Source organism: Gavia stellata, chromosome 8 (assembly GCF_030936135.1).
Source record: "Gavia stellata isolate bGavSte3 chromosome 8, bGavSte3.hap2, whole genome shotgun sequence".
Lineage (NCBI taxonomy): Eukaryota > Metazoa > Chordata > Aves > Gaviiformes > Gaviidae > Gavia > Gavia stellata.
In genome coordinates this window covers 35,220,982-35,239,124 of record NC_082601.1, presented here as the reverse complement: position 1 = coordinate 35,239,124, position 18,143 = coordinate 35,220,982, and the positions used below count along the sequence as shown (strand labels likewise).

The following is an 18,143-nucleotide window of genomic DNA, read 5'->3' as shown; positions in this document are numbered from 1 at the left end:
AGAAGGCCAACAGCATCCTGGCCTGTATCAGAAATAGTGTGGCCATCAGGAGTAGGGAGGTGATCGTGCCCCTGTACTCAGCACTGGTGAGGCTACACCTCGAATACTGTGGTTTTGGGCTCCTCACTACAAGAAGGACATTGAGGTGCTGGAGCGTGTTCAGAGAAGGGCGACGAAGCTGGTGAGGGGTCTGGAGCACAAGTCTGATGAGGAGCGGCTGAGGGAGCTGGGGTTGTTCAGTCTGGAGAAGAGGAGGCTGAGGGGAGACCTCATCGCTCTCTACAACTACCTGAAAGGGGGTTGCAGAGAGGTGGGTGTTGGTCCCTTCTCCCAAGTGACTAGTGACAGGACAAGAGGAAATGGCCTCAAGTTGCGCCAGGGGAGGTTTAGACTGGATATTTAGGAAAAATTCCTTTACTGAGAGAGTGGTGAAACACTGGAACAGGCTGCCCAGGGAGGTGGTGGAGTCACCATCCCTGGAGGTATTTAAAAGACGTGTGGATGTGGTGCTTAGGGACACGGTTTAGTGGTGGACTTAGCAGCATTAGGTTAATGGTTGGACTTGATGATCTTAAGGGTCTTTTCCAACCTAAACGATTCTGTGACCCCCTCTCCACCTCTGGAGCTCAAGTTCTGGAGTCAGTATTGGTGAAGGATTGATTCTTCTGCCTCCATTGGGGGAGGCAGTGGTGGGAGTGTGGGAGATGAGAAACACGGCTGTGCAAAACAGCCTTGGCTCACCCCGTGGGGTTTACACACCTCAGGAGTGGAATAGATGGGCATGGTCTTTCTGAAAGTATCTCAGTTACTGAAGGTAAGTATGTTTCACTTAATCTAGTAAATGTTTTGTTGAATTACTTAACTCTTAATTTTAATTAAATAGTCTTATCTGTAATTTAAACAAAATCAGTTTACTAATACTTCAGAATTAATCAATAGCCAGAAGGACTGTAAATAAGAAGTCATTGCAAAGTCAGTGTTTGTTGTCGTGAAATCAGGTCTCTGCTTCTGTAGCTTGCCATCTTCAAGGACAGTTCAACCAGTGCCGTTGTTACTGTCTTTCAGGCACTTAAGCAAAACCAAACATAGTATGAAGTAAACTATTACTTATGGCTTCACACAGTATATTGGAAATATATAGTATTTTAAATTTCATTTGCAAGATGCTGAATCTCATTTATAATGTAAAAATTAGAAGAATGAAATTCAATAATCTCTCAGCATGCAGAGGCTGAATTAGTTGTAGAACTGAGTTCAGTCCTGTCTGTGTCTTGCTTTTTCTTCATGTGCATGAAAGGGTTTTTTTTTTAACTCCTTGAAGAGCTTGTACCTCCTACCTGTTAGTATTTAAGATTAATTAGCCTTTTCACAGGTAGAGAGATGTTATTTTGAGGAATACCAGTGAGGCAGACTCTTTCCAGGACTGTGTGTCCACTTGATGATCATCTTATGAGCAAGAGGTTGGTATTGGAGGAGGTGAATTCTGGTTTAATGTCTTTCATAGCTCCAAACATGATTGGAAGAGAAGGTCCTGTGTCCTTGTTAGGCTTTTAAAATTTTACACAAAATAGTATTGTAACAGAGCAGAAAAGATGGACAAACAGTTATGGTATTGTGCTAGCTTGTAGCAAGTATCATTTTTAGATGCTTTTCAATACCTAGATTATTTTAAAGTACTCTGATGACAAAAGGACTTGTGTTTACTGTAAAATGCAATATTGATATTCTAATTATTTACAGTTTCGGGTAGGCATACTCTAGTACTTCAGAGTTTTTGACCGATCTCTAAAAGGCTTGAATCTGAAGGAAATGTGGATGGTAGAAATCCACTTGAAACTAGTAGATGAGTTGGGGGGGAGAGAGAAAAACCATCTCTGCTCAGCCTTCACCTCCAGGAAGGCTGCCCTTTTCCTTTGGCGACTCTAGCCTATACGTTATCCAGTAAAGGAGATTGACAGTTGTTCTCAGGGTGAAGGAAGGGGTTTATGATTGAAATTTTTTTCCTGGTGTCAAGAGAAATCTTCAATGTATATATTTGGTTTAATTAGATGTTCCTTATATTTAGCTACTTGCAGAGCTTCTGTGAGAGGCACTAAGACTGAGCTACCCGTACAAGCTTGTTTGTGTGTTAGCGCTTCTGAGTCTGAATTGAACCGAGCCAAAACTCTTTGCTCTCTCTTCAGACTTTTAAAGGGACACTTTTAGGACCATAGAGTTGTTCTGTCAAATACCTACCTGCCAATTTAAAAATGTAGGAAGTCAGAAGAAGACAATGACCAGTTTTATTGTAAAAGATCAAATTTGGGTTTGAAACAATTTTAAAAGTTGAACTGCGAAAAGAAGATATTAAAAGCGTACTAGGATTTTGACCAGCTTGATATGCAATTAAAAAAAAAAAAGAAAAAAATCTCAGGATTGCATCATTTTTTCTGCTGAATTGATCTGTTTGTTAGCAAACAGCAACACCTGTCTCATAACTTTCCCACCTTCCTTCTGCCTGGGTCCGAATTGCAGTCTGACGCCGAGGTGAGAGGCCGTGGCCCCGTGCCAGCCCTGGGGGGCTGTCCTTGCGCTTCCCTGGCGTACCCTTACCTGCTGACCGTGAACTGAGCAGCCTTGCGTTTCTCATGGCATATCCAGCTCCTCTTACCAGCTGCTGACTGCTGCCATCCTGGTCTGTAGTTAGATCAATAATTTAAAGGTCAAAAAAACCTTTTAACTTACAAAATTATCCAGCATGTTTGTGGCATTTTTAATAAAGTATAAATTAACGAAAAAGCAGCAGCATTACCTAAAATAATGTATTCCTTGCATTCCTGTGTCATCAGCTCAACTATCCCAGATGCAGTAAGGGTCTGTATGTAGGTCACAGAGCACTGGAAACGGTCTTTGTTGCGCTCGTAAGTGCAGTTATCTCACCGAAGTGATTCCAGACTGTAAGCTGTGAGTACAGCATTGCCATCTGATGCGGCCAAGGGGAGACTGAGAAGCTCCTCTGTGAACCTGGGTAAGTAAATGGCTGGCTTGCCTGAGGTTTTCACAGCTATAGCAGGACAGCTGGTTTAAAGCTGCTTTGGATATGTATACATGAAAATACCGCCTCTTGTGTGGCTGCAGTCTAGCCATAACTCTTGGGAGAAGCTGCTTTCGGTATATACACGAATTGTGTTTGAACACGGCTGCTAAAAACCATAAGGCAGTTCCTGAGGAATAAGTAAGTGTTTCATGAGTCTGTTGGTTTTCTACCAACAGCACAAGCAACGTGAATAATTGCTGTGCAAGCGGCTTTTCAGTTAATTCCGCCAGGGAGACTCCAAAAATAAACTCCGTGGTAGCAGCTGTGAAAGTTACTGTTGCAGCTTTTGACTCCAAAAATAAACGCTGCACCCACAGCTGGTAAAAGTGAGGGAGCCGGGTGTCATCCTCCGTCCCAGCTGCAAGGAGGAGCTTGCACCATCTAGAGGAAAAGAAAGGATAGTTGGTGCATTAGACAACGCACCGGGGAAAGAATTGACAAGGTCTTGTTTCCCGTGTTCCTTTCAAAACACAGAAGAGTAAATATTTGCAGATTCTAGAGTTATTTTTGCACTTTCCTCAGATTAGGTGAGGAAACCAGGGTCAGTAGAGCAGAAAACAGGCTAAAGGGGTGGGGGGAAAAGTCCTGAAGAAGAACTGAAAGTTTTGGGGAACAGCTAGCCCTGTTTGTACTGTCAAATATTTCTGTATGACATTAACGCCTGTAAGTGTATGCATGAATTTATTCACATATTCTCTAACTATTTATAGTATAATGGGAAGAAAGACTTTCCCAAGGAACTCTAACTTTGTGTGAGCCTCGTGCTCATGGAATGTCGGGCAAGGGGCTCTGTTAGAGGCAGCCGGCGTTGGGCTGCTCTAGGGGTAGGTGTGGTCGGTCGGTCGATCACTCTCACTTGAGCCCAGAGACTTATTTTTGCATGCTTCAGAAAGTTATTTAGGGAAATTATCTTTTCTTACGTAACTGTTAGCTTTCTGTAGAATAAGGTAAGGTTGTGGCTTAATCCAGAGGCTGCTTAGAGTGCCTTCAGGGACTGCCCATCCCTAGAAATACCCGGGGGTGGAACCTCACCCGGCGAGCTCCGAGACGCCTTCAGAGCGGCCCTCACCTGGCTGGCACCTAAACTCGGCTGGGTTCGGTGAATAAAAGGCAGCGCTTGGTTTGGGTGTTGTATCCCGGCAGGCTGCTGGCACTGGCGTGGGGCAGGTGGGTAAGCACCGGCGTTCGCGTCTCGGCTGCGGGACGGAGGGGACGCTGAGCTGGGTTTGGAGGGGGGGTACACGGGCGCTTCTCCTGCGCTGGCACGGTGGACATCTGAACGCCAGTGTCAGTCCTTCAAATACGCTGGGTGTTACAGAGAGCTGTTTGTGCCAGGCTGAAAAGCAGCGGTTTTAAAAGCTGTAAGAAACTCCGGTGGAAGGACGGGGTCATAGTTAAGTGCTTTTGACAAACCCGTGTTGTTTGGGTTGGCTGTTTGTTTAGGTTCAGTCTTACTTTTGACTTGTAAATGTTTTACTGACCCTTAGGTAATAACTTTCACTTTCTTTCAGGGGAAGCAAAGCAGAAGCTCAGCTGCAAAGATACTGACTTTCAATTGAGATTTCTTTCCTTACAAAATACAGCTTAATTTCATGTTGAAGACAGGTATTTTTAAGGAAACCCGTGGCTCTGTCTTAGACTCGAACAGTGATTTTTCCACACCAGCCTTGTCAGCGGGCCCTGGAGAGCAGATTCCAGTTTATTGCAAATGAGTTGTAAAAATGGCCAGTTTTTAAAATAAGCAGTCCTGTCTAGTGTTTGTCTGAATGTACAGGCACGTGCGTTCCTCTCTGAGATTAGCCTGTGGTTTTATATTTGTCCTTTGAGGGACTACATGCATTCTAGGTTAATTTCGGAGTTGCAGCTTCAAAATTACTTTTGAGCAGGTTTTTTCTGAATTTTATTTTGAAACCTTGCATGCAGGGAGTAAGTCATCTGTAGGCTGTGCTTCAGCATAGTTGAATTACCCATTTTGTGTGTAAACACTGTGTGACCTAATCATTTAATTTGTGCTCTAGATTAACTTTTTCTGGGTTTCTTTGTTGTTGTTCGTTTGATGGTTGGTTTTTTTTTTTTAATAGGTCACCACTGCTGTTTCAGAATTTATATTGGCATCTTTTAGATTTCAGGATTTTTTTTCCACTGATAAAATGAGCATCTAAAAACCTGTGATTTTTCCAGGGAGTGGGCAGAATGCTTTGCTTTTGCTGCAGATGACCCTCATCACGGCATCACCTTTAGGAAAAGCAGCAGAACAGCGGTGCTGTGAAGTTAAACTTACGTTGATTTTGGAGCTCCGGTTACCTTGCGCAGTCCCTCTGGGCTCATGTAAACCCTTTGCTCCTGCGTCACTCTTCAGGACGTGGTCGTTTGCAAAGTCAGGAGAACAGGAAGACTTTATAGTAGTCGGTCTCTTCCCAGTGTGAACCGTTAATCCTCATGCACTAGACAAACGCTCCTTAGACAGCTTAAAAATCTATTTTCTGAATTTCGGAGTTAATCCAGCGCTGAGCCGGCTTAGGGAAGCCGCGCGCTGTTAACAATGGGTGGGAAAGCTGGCGGGGCGCGCGCGGCGTCTCTTGGCAAGCGGAGCCTTCGCACGCGTGTCCGGTGCGTCGGTGGGACCCGGCTGCCAAACGGGTGGCTCTCGGCGGGGCGCGGGGGGACTGTGGAAGAGAAATTGCTGAGCGCTTTGCGCTCTCGTCTTTCTCCTGGGCGTAACAACACGTTGCCAGGATCCGCGGTTTTGAAATAACATCTGTCAGACTTTTTGTATACGTAGGGAAATTGCGCTGCATCATCTGCGGGCGTTGGCGCAGGTGCCAAAGGAAGATGGCCCAGGTATCCTAAATGCAGATTAACCGCCCGGCAGCGTTCGGAGGTTTTTAGTGGCGTGGAGAACTGTGCCTCAGAGAGGCTTCCAGACAAATCAGTCTGATTTCGCTGTGTGTTCGGTGCGGGTGAAGAGCTGCAGAGCTTTGGTCCCATTTCAGTGCAGCTCTCCTGCGGCTGGGAGCGTTTGCCAGGAGACCGGCTGGTGCCACGCACCAGGAGTCTCGCTTTTCTCTGGCACCAGCTCCGAGATCCCAGTGCATCGGGACCCGGGGTCAGCACGACAGCGGCTTGTCATTGGGGAAGTCTTGAGCGGCAAGAGCTGAAGTTTATACCCCGATTTATCCCTACGCCTCGCTGCTGTGCAGGGGAACATTGAAAACTTCATTTTTCAAGCCGTTTGTCCAGGAGGGCAGGGTTCCCCAAAGGAGACATTGTGTCCCATTTTAAGCCCAGAAAATGAGACGCGAGAGAAGAGAGCGGTGGCCTTGTTCTCTCAGCTAGCTCTGCTGTCTCGTTTTTTCCCCCTCGTTCTATTTGAAAGTCTCCTGTCACCGCACTGGGTCTTGTGCATAGTAAAGTTCAGATATGGCAAAGCTCCTGAGAAACAGTGTGCATTCAAACAACCTTTTTTTCCTGGTATTTTGAACATCTTTTCTGAAGGCCAACCTGTGGCATTGTCCCCAAATATCACGTAAAGAGCATTGGAAAGATTTGGGGCGTTTGTTTGTTTATCCTTGTTTATATTGCCTTTAGCAGCACCATTTTAAACTATGGGGCTTGACTGTATTCCTCAGCCACCTGGAGAAACAGTAAAGTTGGAAGTAATATTTTTTTAGACTGTACATTCTGCAATGTTTTCAAAGAAATTGGGGGGGGACAGTGCTCTCAGGAAGCAGGACACAGTAGGAAATTAAAATGCAGATTCAGTGACCTTTTTAGCTAAGAGCTTCTCATGGAATTAATCCAGCTCTGAGCTAAATTAGTTTTTTCTAAAGGATTTGTTTGCTTTGCATGCACAGCTGTTTGGCTTTTCTCTCCCCACCCAAGCGGAGGACGGAGCAGAGGCTCGCCCTGCTGTGCTGGAGTCGTGGCAGCGATAGCAGAGCAGGACAAACAGCCCCGTAGCGGCGGGGACGTGCGGGCAGGTACAGAGCACGGGGCTGGGACGGCCAGCCGCTTGGGTTTGGTTCTGTTTCACAGGAATGCTGAAGCGTGTGAGCCGGTGGGCAGAAGGCGCTGGGCTGCTCTGCGCCCGCCGCGAGACCATAGCGGTTCATTTCCAGCTCTGGGCCTCAGTTTCCCATCTTGGAGCCGATGGTGATAGCAGCTTGCTCTCTGTCAAGTGTGTGGAGAGGTCTTCTGTTGATAAGCGTTAGAGCTGGGCAGTGATACACATGCTGTTTTCTACATTTAAAAAAAAAAATCCTCTAAACCGGTTTGTGTTAAGTGATTGTCATCTCAGTCTTGTATGGAGATTTGCTATTAGCCATCATGACACTAAGACTATTTAAATAAGTCTTCTCCCGTGGGCTGGATTTGAGTGTGCAGCTCAACTGGGAAAGACCGTTTTGTCACAAACACTGCACCAAGGCTGTTCCCACATACCAGTCCTGCCTTTCAGATTAATTAGACGTGTTGAAATTTCACTCGTGGTAAGTAACTTCAGCATATTAATTCTGGAGTTAAACTTATTTTTTCATTAGGTCTTTCAGGTTGGTACACTGAGAAATTGAAAAAGAAACCAAAAACTACCGCCTCTCACCGAGGTGCTCTGACAACGTGTGCTATGGAGAAACAGGGGACAGCGGTGTACTCGCTGTGCGCTGGGCACGTGCCCCCTGAAGTGCTGAGGCAGCCCTTGTGTTCTGCTGCGCTTCCGCCATTCCCGTGCCGTTGGTGTCACATCTGAATCCCGCTGCTTGAACGAGCCTTCTTCGCAGCTTTTAGCCCAGTTGGGCATAGGAGATACTTAAAATAACTGCAGTATGAAAGCTTTGGACTAGCAGTCACTTCAAGGCTCAGTTTTCCTTTGTAACTTTCAATGCCATATCTCACTTGGCTTGTGCTTTTGGGGTTTTGGGAAGGTGTTTCTTCCTTTTTTTTTTTTTTCCCTTTAGGCCCCCCGTGTTTATGTGAAATGTTTGCCGCAGCGGTGTGACTTCCTGCCGCTCCGAACTCTGAGTGCTTCCTTCCTTTAACTTGAGCTCGGTGTGCTTCTTCAGCAACAACAGGCTTGATCTTTCTTTCTCATGCTGCTCACGTTCTTACCCGCAGACTCAGAGAACGGTTAGTTGGAAAGGACCTCTGGAGGTCGTGGTCATTTGGCCACCTCCAGCGTGAGCAGGACTGTTGCTGGCACTCGACTGAGCCGGCCATAGCTTCATCCAGCTGAGCCTGAGACCTCTAAGACCTACAAACCTGAAGGTGAAAATACAAGGTGTGTGTGGTCTGGGACTTCTGGTTTTAATGTTGGGTGACAAAACCATTCCTGAGCAACCTTTCCTTGCTGGCGTCACCATCTGGATAACAAGGATTATATCCAGCACTCGGGGAAAAAGTGTTTGTGTGCAAAGACGGTTTCATCATAGCTAAGTGAGTAGTGCTGTGTATTTCTGATGCAGTAACAAGAGAGCTGTTAAGTTAACCCAGTGCAGTGCATGCAGGTTTTATCTCCCGTTTGACATAAGGTGGAACAGTTTTTGCTCTGGGTTTGATACTGCTATATAGCTGTATGGTAATGTTTGAGCCTAGTCCTATGTAGCAAAGGGACTCCATCTCTCCTGCTTGTATTAAATTTTCATGGTTAAGGAATTCTGTGCAGTAGAAAAACTAATTCGTGGCTGTCAGGTTGAAGGCAAACTTTCCGTTCCTGTTTCTGAAGGTGAGTGGAAAATTGGGTTCATCAGCGCGGTTAACAGAAACACCAGTACTCAGTATGGCAGATAGAATATAATGAACCACTCGGTTAGAAACTCAGTGACAGAGTTTTTAAACACTTAAATTAGTTGCCTTGTCCCTTGTGCCCTACTTAGTTTGAATGGGTACAGCTCATCTGTCATCTTTGCTATTTTTTTCCTCCCCTACAGTTAAAAACCCCACAATCATATGTTTGCTGCTCCCACTTCAGAGTTTCTTTGGCTCTTGGCTTTTGCAACGGACCTGGTATTTCAGGCTAGTAAGCTGTGAGTTTGGGGGGAGAGAACTTTTGCTTGCATTTTTGAGGTCTTGATTGTGCTTGATTTTTATGGCAGCCTAAGTGAGCTTTTGTGCAGATACAGAGCTTCTGGCAGAGGGTTATTTTCACATGAGAACTTTTTCTCAATGTAAATGATACCCTCTTATGTGATGGTTTAATATATATGCTACTTAGATGAATATTCTCTTGATATCTAAGGGATGTTCCAGAAGATGCTCATGGAAACTGTATATTCTTACTTTGAATTCAACATGTATTTTGCATTTGCAGATTTTTAAATTTTATTCTTGAATTCACTTTTATGTCCATCTTTGTTGGTTATGGCTGCCTTTTGAGCAATTTCATTTCATACCTTACAAAATTCATTAATTTTTTGGCCTGGACTATGCTGCTGATAGAGCAGGGTGCAGTTACAGAGTCAAGGTGTGTTTTGTTGCTAGCAAATCCAGCCTAATTTTTCCATAAAATCATTAAAGTCTCACTGGGAATGAGGGCAGGTAGCCCTAGGGCACAGCCGTTTCAGCTGTGATGGCTACACTCTTCTGCTTTTTTCCAGCTTGAGTTCACTCCTGACCAGTTTTGGATAATTATTCTGCTAATAATTGTCCTGCTAATTTGTTTGTCTCCTGCTGTTTGTATCCCATTACCTTTACTGTTGTGCGGAGAGCAGTCATATTTCCTCTCAAAATTCCTTCTTCTGAACTAAACAAGCAGAGATTATTTTTATTTTTTTCTTTTTGTCTGGACTTGTATTTCTTTTTGTTTTGATCCGTCAAGAAGTTCAGTTTTATAATGATGCGACCTTGGATTTTACGTTATTTATCTTAAGAAAGGAGTGGCTTTAACCTCTCCCAGATTGCTGAGAGACGTGGCCTAAGATTATTGTGTTAGAAAGTCTCAGGAATCTCCAAATTAGATTTTGTCACATCATTATAGAAAATGAAAATGGCTTCTTAGCAAAATGTTCAGCTGAATCCAGAGGGATTCTTGGCCCCAGCTGCACTTGGAAAGTTATTTTTTGTAAGGAAGGAATGCGTGTTATTTTTATTTTATTATTTTAATGCACATTTGCATTTCCCAGAAACGTAAGGAAGCCCAGCCAAAATGATCAGTTACCTCTGAAACGGTTTTTATTAAGGACAGAATGTCCTTTGCTCGTACTAGATCCTGAAAAAGGGAGAGTATTCAGCACCTGCGGGACGTGCAATGTCCGAGCACCCAGCCCGCTCTCTGGCAGGGCACCGGGGGTGGAGCGATGCTCAACTTCTCTCTCAGCCAGGAAAACGCCCGAGTCATCCTAATGAGGTTTAGAGGTCGTCAAACTAAATTCCCCTTTCATGCCTGCGTTTAAATACAGTCTGCAGCCCAGTATCTATAAAGGATGTACGTTCTTTTAGGGGGTTTTAACCCGTTGGTGTGACTGTGGTGGTCTCTATTGGAAGCCTCATGAGAGGGCTCTGGGGTGTTTGCTGGGTGGTGCCGTCTCCGTGAGCTGCAAGCTCGCCCAGAAGCGGTGGGACACCGCATCCCCGTGGGGTGCAGGTAGCGGCTTGTTCCCGGGGTCGTGTCGCTGCCGGACTGCGCCGGGGGGTGGAGAGAAGGGGAGCCCAGCTGTGGGGCGCAGGGACAGCCCGGGGAGGAGCGGCCCCGGGGCCGCCGTATGGGTGGGTGGGCTCAGCCAGGGGTGGCCGGCTCCGCATCCGGAGCAAAGCTCACGTGCTGTGGGGTTCTTGGTCACTGGTTGTTTATTCTTCCAGAAGCTTGCAACAAAAAAAATCTTCATGGGAGGAGCAGAGTTGCTTCAGGCCTGTCCTCTGTGATGCTAGTGAGGAGGGTCTGGGAAAGGCTGTGGGGTTTGCCGCGGTTAGTGACGACCCCGGTGCTTGGGGGTGGGTGCGGTGGGAGCCCAGGGGCACAGCCTTCGGAGGCTGAGAAGCAGCCTGGGGGATACTGAGCCCCCTGAGAAGGGATGGAGAGCTGCAGGTCCTGCCGAGCAGGTCGCGTACCTGCTGCGCCAGGCTCCTAAGCCTGCTGAGCCTCGTAGCGCAAACTGAAAAGGAGCGCAGGGTTTGCGGATGCTGGGGTGAGGAGAGGGGCTCCCTTTCCACCCTGGCGCTGTCTCCTTTTGCTTCGGTCTCTTTGCGTCAGTGCGTACCTGAGGTGTAAAAAGTAACAAGCAATTCCACTACTTCGGTTTGTAAGAGGCGCAGATGTTGGCTCATCTGTGGCCCTGTGAAAATACGCCCGTGTTTTTGCAGAAATCTGCGGGAGACTTGCTTGTGGGCGGTGATTTCTTTTTTTTTTGTTTGCTTCTCCTTGTTCAGGAAGGTCAGCGCAGCATCAGTTTTCTCCTTTATCTCTGTTACTTGGCTGGTAGCAGCGAGGGAACTTTGTAGACTCAACTTAAAAAGCAACAGCATTTAGAAGGTTTACTGGAAAATGCTGTGAATGGTGCCTAGAAGTGGCCATATCGGTTTATGAAAGAAGCTGAGGTGGGATGCTTTAAATCATCTATCTTGTCGGTTTTGGCTCTTGTTAAAACTTTTAGAGTTGTTACAGCCAGGATGCGTTAAAAACGTGCATGGGATGAAGCTGGTAGCCTAACAGTATGGTTTCTTTCTCATTAATACAGCTGAGAAAAACATTACTTGCCTGAGACTTCACCTATGTTATTTGATCTAAAAAGATCCTACTTTTGTCTTCTTTGAAACCTTGCTTTGCTTGTATTGAAGAAAGCATCTATATTAGATGTATGCAAGGAAAATCTGTCATACAAAGCAAGACCGCTACCATTTCTTCTCTTCTGCTAACATAGATTTCTCTTCGCATTAGGAGTCTCCTCTGTTAAAAAAACAAAAAACAAAACCCAAACCCAAACAAACACAAAACCAAAACACAAACAAACCACACAAAAAAAACCCCCAACCAACACCCCCCACCCCCCAAAAAACTTACTTTTCCAGAATGAGTTTGTTTTATGAGGTGTTTATGGTTTGTGACTTGTGCAAAGTGATGTAATTTGTAATTTTGCAATTCAATACTTGGTATCATTGGGCAATCAAAGAGAGAAATATGGTTTGTCCATACAGCAAGGCTCCGGTTTTTTGGGTTTTTTTTACCACAGTAGCATAGAAATGCGTGTTTTATGATTCTTTTACTGTCCTTATGACTTAACCTTGGAAAGATAGACATACAAGTACTGATAGCAAAGCAAGCTGGAAGGAATTCTTCCAGTGTTTTACTGCAAAATGTGGCCAGGGAAGGGGATACAATTAACAGGTTTGTAAACACTGGACTTTCTGACCACGCTGGGCTTTTCTTGGTTTTCCATTTGTTTTGTTTTTGAGGGAAGAACCTAAATAAACTGGCCTTCATCTCTCTCTGTAGGTGAAGTCTGTGATAAATCTGCTGTTCGCTGCCTACACGGGGGATGTGTCTGCACTCCGGAGGTAAAAATCAGTGCGGGGTTGGGAGTAGGAAAGCTGCTTGCTTGGTACCTGCTGTTGTTGTTTGCTTATTGATATGCACTGTGTCCGTGTTGGGGACATCCGAGCTGCACTGGACATTCAATATGTTCACCCAAAGCCCAACCAACCAACCAAAAAACCCCAAACCTAACCATCAAAAAGGTACCCTCACACTGTCCTGCAATCTCATTGTTTTCCCTTTCTTTGGATTGTACTGAAATAAATTTCCTTAACCAGTCGTTTTATAGTGATGGCAGAAAATCCTAGCTGTACCCTAGCCTGCTTTATAATTCGATTCTGAAACTGCCACCAAAAATCAGGCTGGAGGACACACACTGTTGTTGGAGAGGTTAGGAAATCTAGCTTTGCTGTCTGAATCTGGAGTAGAATCTGGAAATGTTTAAAGTAATAACAGTAAGAGACTAAATAAATGTATTAATGTGGCTAGAATATATCTGAATATAGTTAGTGGCTGGAAAAATGTGTATAGTTTAGCTCTGCTGTCCTGGAGCACCGTGGTGTGATGAAAGAACTCTCCCGATGTTGTAACGCTGTTGAGGATTTTCAGACTTGGGAGTCCTTCCTGGGTTTCCTCAGCTGGCATGAATTACTTTGCTTTGTATGACTTATCTGATTTAAAATCTAACAGGGACAAGCTACGTTGACTGTTACAAACCCTGCAAAGACATTTTTATTTTATTTTTCTTCATAACAACTAAAGATCAGAAAGAAAAGTAAGCCCCTACCTTATTTTTAGAGCCAAAGCAGTAAGGGCCCCTTTCATTATAACTGAAGGTACAATGTGCTTTTGATACTGTTCACGTCCTCTTGCAGCAGACGTTTCATCATTTTAACATCAGGGTATTGTTCCACGCTAGTTTTGTAACTTGTTTTAATTATGTAAGACTTCTCTGTAATCGTGGGGTTTTTTGGTTTTTTTTAGATTTGCTCTGTCAGGGATGGATATGGAACAAAGAGACTATGACTCACGAACAGCCCTGCACGTAGCAGCTGCGGAAGGTAACGGCTCCTCGTGTGTCATTTGCTATCTGTTAATGGAGCGTGGTCAGTTTTCTTTACAGTGTCTTCGCTCTCTCTGTATGCATACCTGCTTTTTGAAATTTTGTATGTAGGTATATACATAGATATAGATAGATATGTGCACTCACAATCCTGCCTTTCTTACAGGACATGTGGACGTTGTTAAATTTCTGCTGGAAGCATGCAAAGTGAATCCTTTCCCCAAAGACAGGTGAGTGGTTTTACTGCCAGTTGGGCGGAGAGCTGCTCTAACAGCATCTCTCTGGCCCCGGTGAAGAGAGGTGTCTGTCAAGTAAGAGTGGAACGCGTTGAGCCAGGACGCTGAAGCAGACGGAACAGGACCCTACGGGTTCTTTGTCGGTTCTGCAGAGCGAGCAGGAATAAAAAGTGGTGAACCATTAAAACCATTATTTAAAAGATTATGCTCAGCTTATGAAGTATTTTCAGACTTGCTGAACTTCATGTGGTCTGTGTGCCAAATTATTATCACAGAATGTAAAGAACTAGATTTTTCAGTGCTTTTGGCTCTGTACTTACGTGCTGACCTCAGAAATACTGTGCTCCTTCTTGTAGGTGGAATAACACTCCTATGGATGAAGCTTTACATTTTGGACACCATGATGTTTTTAAAATTCTTCAAGAATATCAGGTCCAATATACGCCATCAGAGGATTCCAACAACGGAAAAGAGAACCGAACGGTTCATAAAAATCTGGATGGCTTACTATAATCGTCTTCAGCTAGATCCTAAGAATCAGATCACTTACCTATTTAATTGTGGTATACATAAGTAATGAAGAGCGTGTGTGTTTCTATCTGATAGTGGTATATATTTTACAGAAGTCTCTGTTACTTCGGTGTTATGTTGCAGGAGTTTCTATACGCACAGGACAAATCCAATCTCTTCTCTAAAGAAACAAAACCAACTAAGAATCTCCCTCCATAATGTGAGCAATATTACCTCATGCTGCATATAATTGATGTATAAAAATATTTAGCTGTTGTTGGCTTTACTGTGCACTACTTAATTTATTTTTGTGTTCTATGTGAACTCTAGTCTGTGGTCAGGAATTTTTCTGCTGATTTTTGTTTCTATAGCCCTCTGTTTCCAGTATGGCCAAGATGAGCCAGAGTACTGTCAGGTGTGAGCGTCAGTGAGGTTTTTCAAAAGCTGAGGATGCCGATTGTAGATTTAGGCTGGGTGTGTTAAGTAAGGATCTGCACTTACCTTTGGGAAAAAATAAAAGATTTCCACACAACCTTGTTTACATAATATAAATATCAACAGAGTATATAGGTGACAGTTGTCAGTGGTCTAGGCTTGTTCTTAGAGATAGTCTTGTCAGGGAATCTGTTCTAAGGTTTGTTTGACCAAATGGCATAGGGGAGTGTGACTTGTAACATCAAACAGCGTTCAGTGGGTTTTTTGGTTTCGTTTTGGAAGCGTTTCTTTCAGTTCCCTTTGTCTCGCCTTCCTCCTCTCTCACCTTGTTCAGCTGCTAAATTACTTCCCCGTCACTGGGGAGAGCGGGTGCTTCCACTCCACGCAGTCGTGTTCCTTGCAGGTATGTTTGCACTGCAGCAAGCCTTGACAAGCTGCAAAAACCCCCTTTTGGGCTCACGTGTGGTGTTCTTGGCAGTCACACCAGGAACCGGCAAGGGGAATGGAAGCGTGTGATCGGCAAAGTACTAACCCAAATATTACATGTAAATCTGACCTAGTTTAGGCTTGTAATAAGGAACACGGATGGAGTGAAACAGCTTTAAGGAGCATAGAGCCAACCAAAGCCTGAGCAGGGCAGGAGATAAACCAAATTTTTGGGTATGTTCTCTTCTTGCGCTACCATCAACCAGGGAGCAGGATATTGCATCAGTGGGGTTCCGCTGGTGTAGAACAGGAGTTCAGCAACAGGAGCACAAGTAGGTGTGATGCCTTCTGCGGTGAACGGTGGCATTTATTGTCTTGCCACTGAAGCCAGCTCGGCACGTGCTCCGTTGTGGGAAATGTAGATGCGGATGTTTGTTGTTTGCAGAAGTACAATGTTACGACAGTTCCCCATCCCACGTGCAATTGCTTCTGCCAATACTGCAGCATAAAACCTCAGAAGTGAGCAGTCGCTTAAGAGTGCGATATTCACAAAACACCATAGTTGTTGGACATAGGTAAGAATTTTAGTACAAGAATTTTAGGCAAGGATCGTTTAGCACATGGAAGAGGAGATTGTGCTTGAGAATTGCGTATATGGCTATTTTTATCCTAGCACATAGTGTACAAGTCACTAGTAGATCTCAAAGTCCAAATTTTCTGCTTAGGCACCAAAATCCTCCTGAAATAATGCGCGAATTCTTTCTAGAATGGCCCAAGCACTTTATAAAGATGGTCTGAACCACGTTATCCTCCTTTTGCAAATGGGTACACTAAGGCATGGAGAGAAGTGACTTCTCCAGAGTGACCCAGCAGGTCAGTATAGTTGAGAATAAATCCTCTCGAGTTCCTGTACAGTCTCTCGTTGATATGCCATACTGCCTCCCTGTAGGGAGGACAAATCCCATGGAAAAGTGCTTGATACTCATCACAAGCAGTGACTGTCTTCATGATGATGGAATCTTGGAAGAGTCTGAAAGTCAAAAGCCCTGAAACCACATTTCGAAGCTGGCTGGCATGGTTATCAAACACTTTTTCTCAAGAACCTTACTGTTCTTAAGCTGCTCTTAAGCTGCTCTTTTTTTTCTTTTTTTTTTTTTTCCTGAAGATCAGCTATTTTTCTGAAGGCTTTTAACCCGTTCTTTTCATGTCCTGTGTCACAGGCACCTTAGTTCTAATTAAGAACTAAACGAAATGGCCTCTGGCTTTTTACTGAGCCATGTCGGTCACTGAGTAGCACAAGGCCTCTTCTCTGCTGCACCCTGAACTAAATTCCAACGTGTTTTCTCTAGCAAGAGATCTGTCAACTTCAGAGTAAAGGAATGGTTTTCAGATGGACTCTAGTATTCTGTACCTCAGTGCTAATCTGACTTCTTCCATATTTTTTTTCCTATTAAAACATACCCTTTAGCTTCTCAGAAAAATACCTGATTCAGCTTTATTTAACTGAAATTTGCATTGCTCAAACTGGCATTTTTAAAAGATAAGTATAATATTCTATAATACACATATATACGAAAAAACCAAAAGAAGGCATTTTAACTGAGTTAACATTAAAGATTATGGCTGTCCCTAAACTTAACGCTTTCCTGAATCATACTGAGTGCTTTTAGCCGGTCTTAGCTTCAGTGCATTTTTGCTGGTTAGTTTTAGTATTTTCTCATTGTGAGAAGATGCATTATTTTGTAATGTCCAATTCAGCGATGCAGCTATTTAGACATGGCGTTATTTATAAGTATAAATATATGCAGTACATTGGTTTGGCTGTTCATCATTCATGACACTGACACGTAGATTTTAACGTAAATAGCTTTTGGTTATCTTATCAAATGCAGACTTCCTTATGCTCCAAAGAGGATTCCCCCACTCCTTTGTTATTATGTCGTATATGTTTCTTCTGTATCACAACCTAAAATCGTTAAGCTAACTTAATGCTTTGTACTCAGAAATATTGTGATAGTCTTAGCATTAATTAGCCCATCTTTGTGGACAAAATGTATTGTACCAGATTTTTTTTTTTGCTTCTGAGCTGGACTATCAGTGACTGTACTTATCGGCAGTGTACTTCTGGTCATTGTAACTGACTGGGCTGATCTTGACTTCTAGATTCTGTATTGTGGGCAATAGACAGTGATGAATGTATTTCTAGCAGTTTCCCATGAATGAATCTAAACTTGAGCTGTACTGGTTCTGAAAATGAAAGTTATTTATTTTAAGAGATAAAATCCAGATAGTGTTGCTTTTTACAGCATAATAAATGGAAATACCAAGATGATGATGGTAGTGGTGCGTTTTATTGGTTACCTATGTGACTGCCATTGAAATAAGCCTTCAGTTGTGGGGAAGGCTGTCCAGGAAGACCTAGTCTGGTCATTCCCATTGTGCAAAGGAAATGAGAGCAAGTTTATCTGATCTAGCTGCCTTTTTTTTTTTTATGTATCTTCTTTTCAAAAAAAAAAAAAAAAACCTTTCTACAGCTGTGTCCTTTCACTGGTTGCTTTTTGTTAATGCTGGGATTCTTAAGTGGATTGGCCGTGTGCCCTCAACAGCTCTAGCTTTTTCTTGCCTACTCTTCACTCCTCCTGTCCTTCATCTCACCAACAGTTTCTTTCCTTTTATTATTCTTCCAGCTGTGTAGTTAATATCGAAGCCTGACAAGTGTGAGACAAGGGATCATGTCACTTAATATCTCCAGAGAAAAATGATGCACCTGTGGGCCAGCTTCACAGCTCACAAAGTTTAATTATAGATCAGTTACCCTACTCATCAACTCAAATTAGAAATTCAAGTTGAGTTTATTGAAGTTTGGTTGGGGAAGAAAAAAAATCAGTAATGTGATACAAGCAGCAATTAAAAAAAATATTCTAACCGCCACCTTCTAAG

The 18,143-nt window shown here is 43.9% G+C and overlaps 1 protein-coding gene across 1 annotated transcript in view; it reads left to right on the top strand.

Annotated features, from left to right (window-relative positions):
• The window catches only part of GLS (glutaminase), a 68,629-nt gene extending 51,096 nt beyond the window's left edge, over positions 1-17,533 (top strand). The window contains 5 exon segments of the mRNA XM_059820103.1: positions 12,495-12,556; positions 13,518-13,594; positions 13,763-13,826; positions 14,189-14,222; positions 14,224-17,533. Coding sequence (XP_059676086.1) covers positions 12,495-12,556; positions 13,518-13,594; positions 13,763-13,826; positions 14,189-14,222; positions 14,224-14,409 — 423 coding nt within the window. The 3' untranslated portion in view covers positions 14,410-17,533.
• The last annotated feature ends 610 nt before the right edge of the window (positions 17,534-18,143 follow it).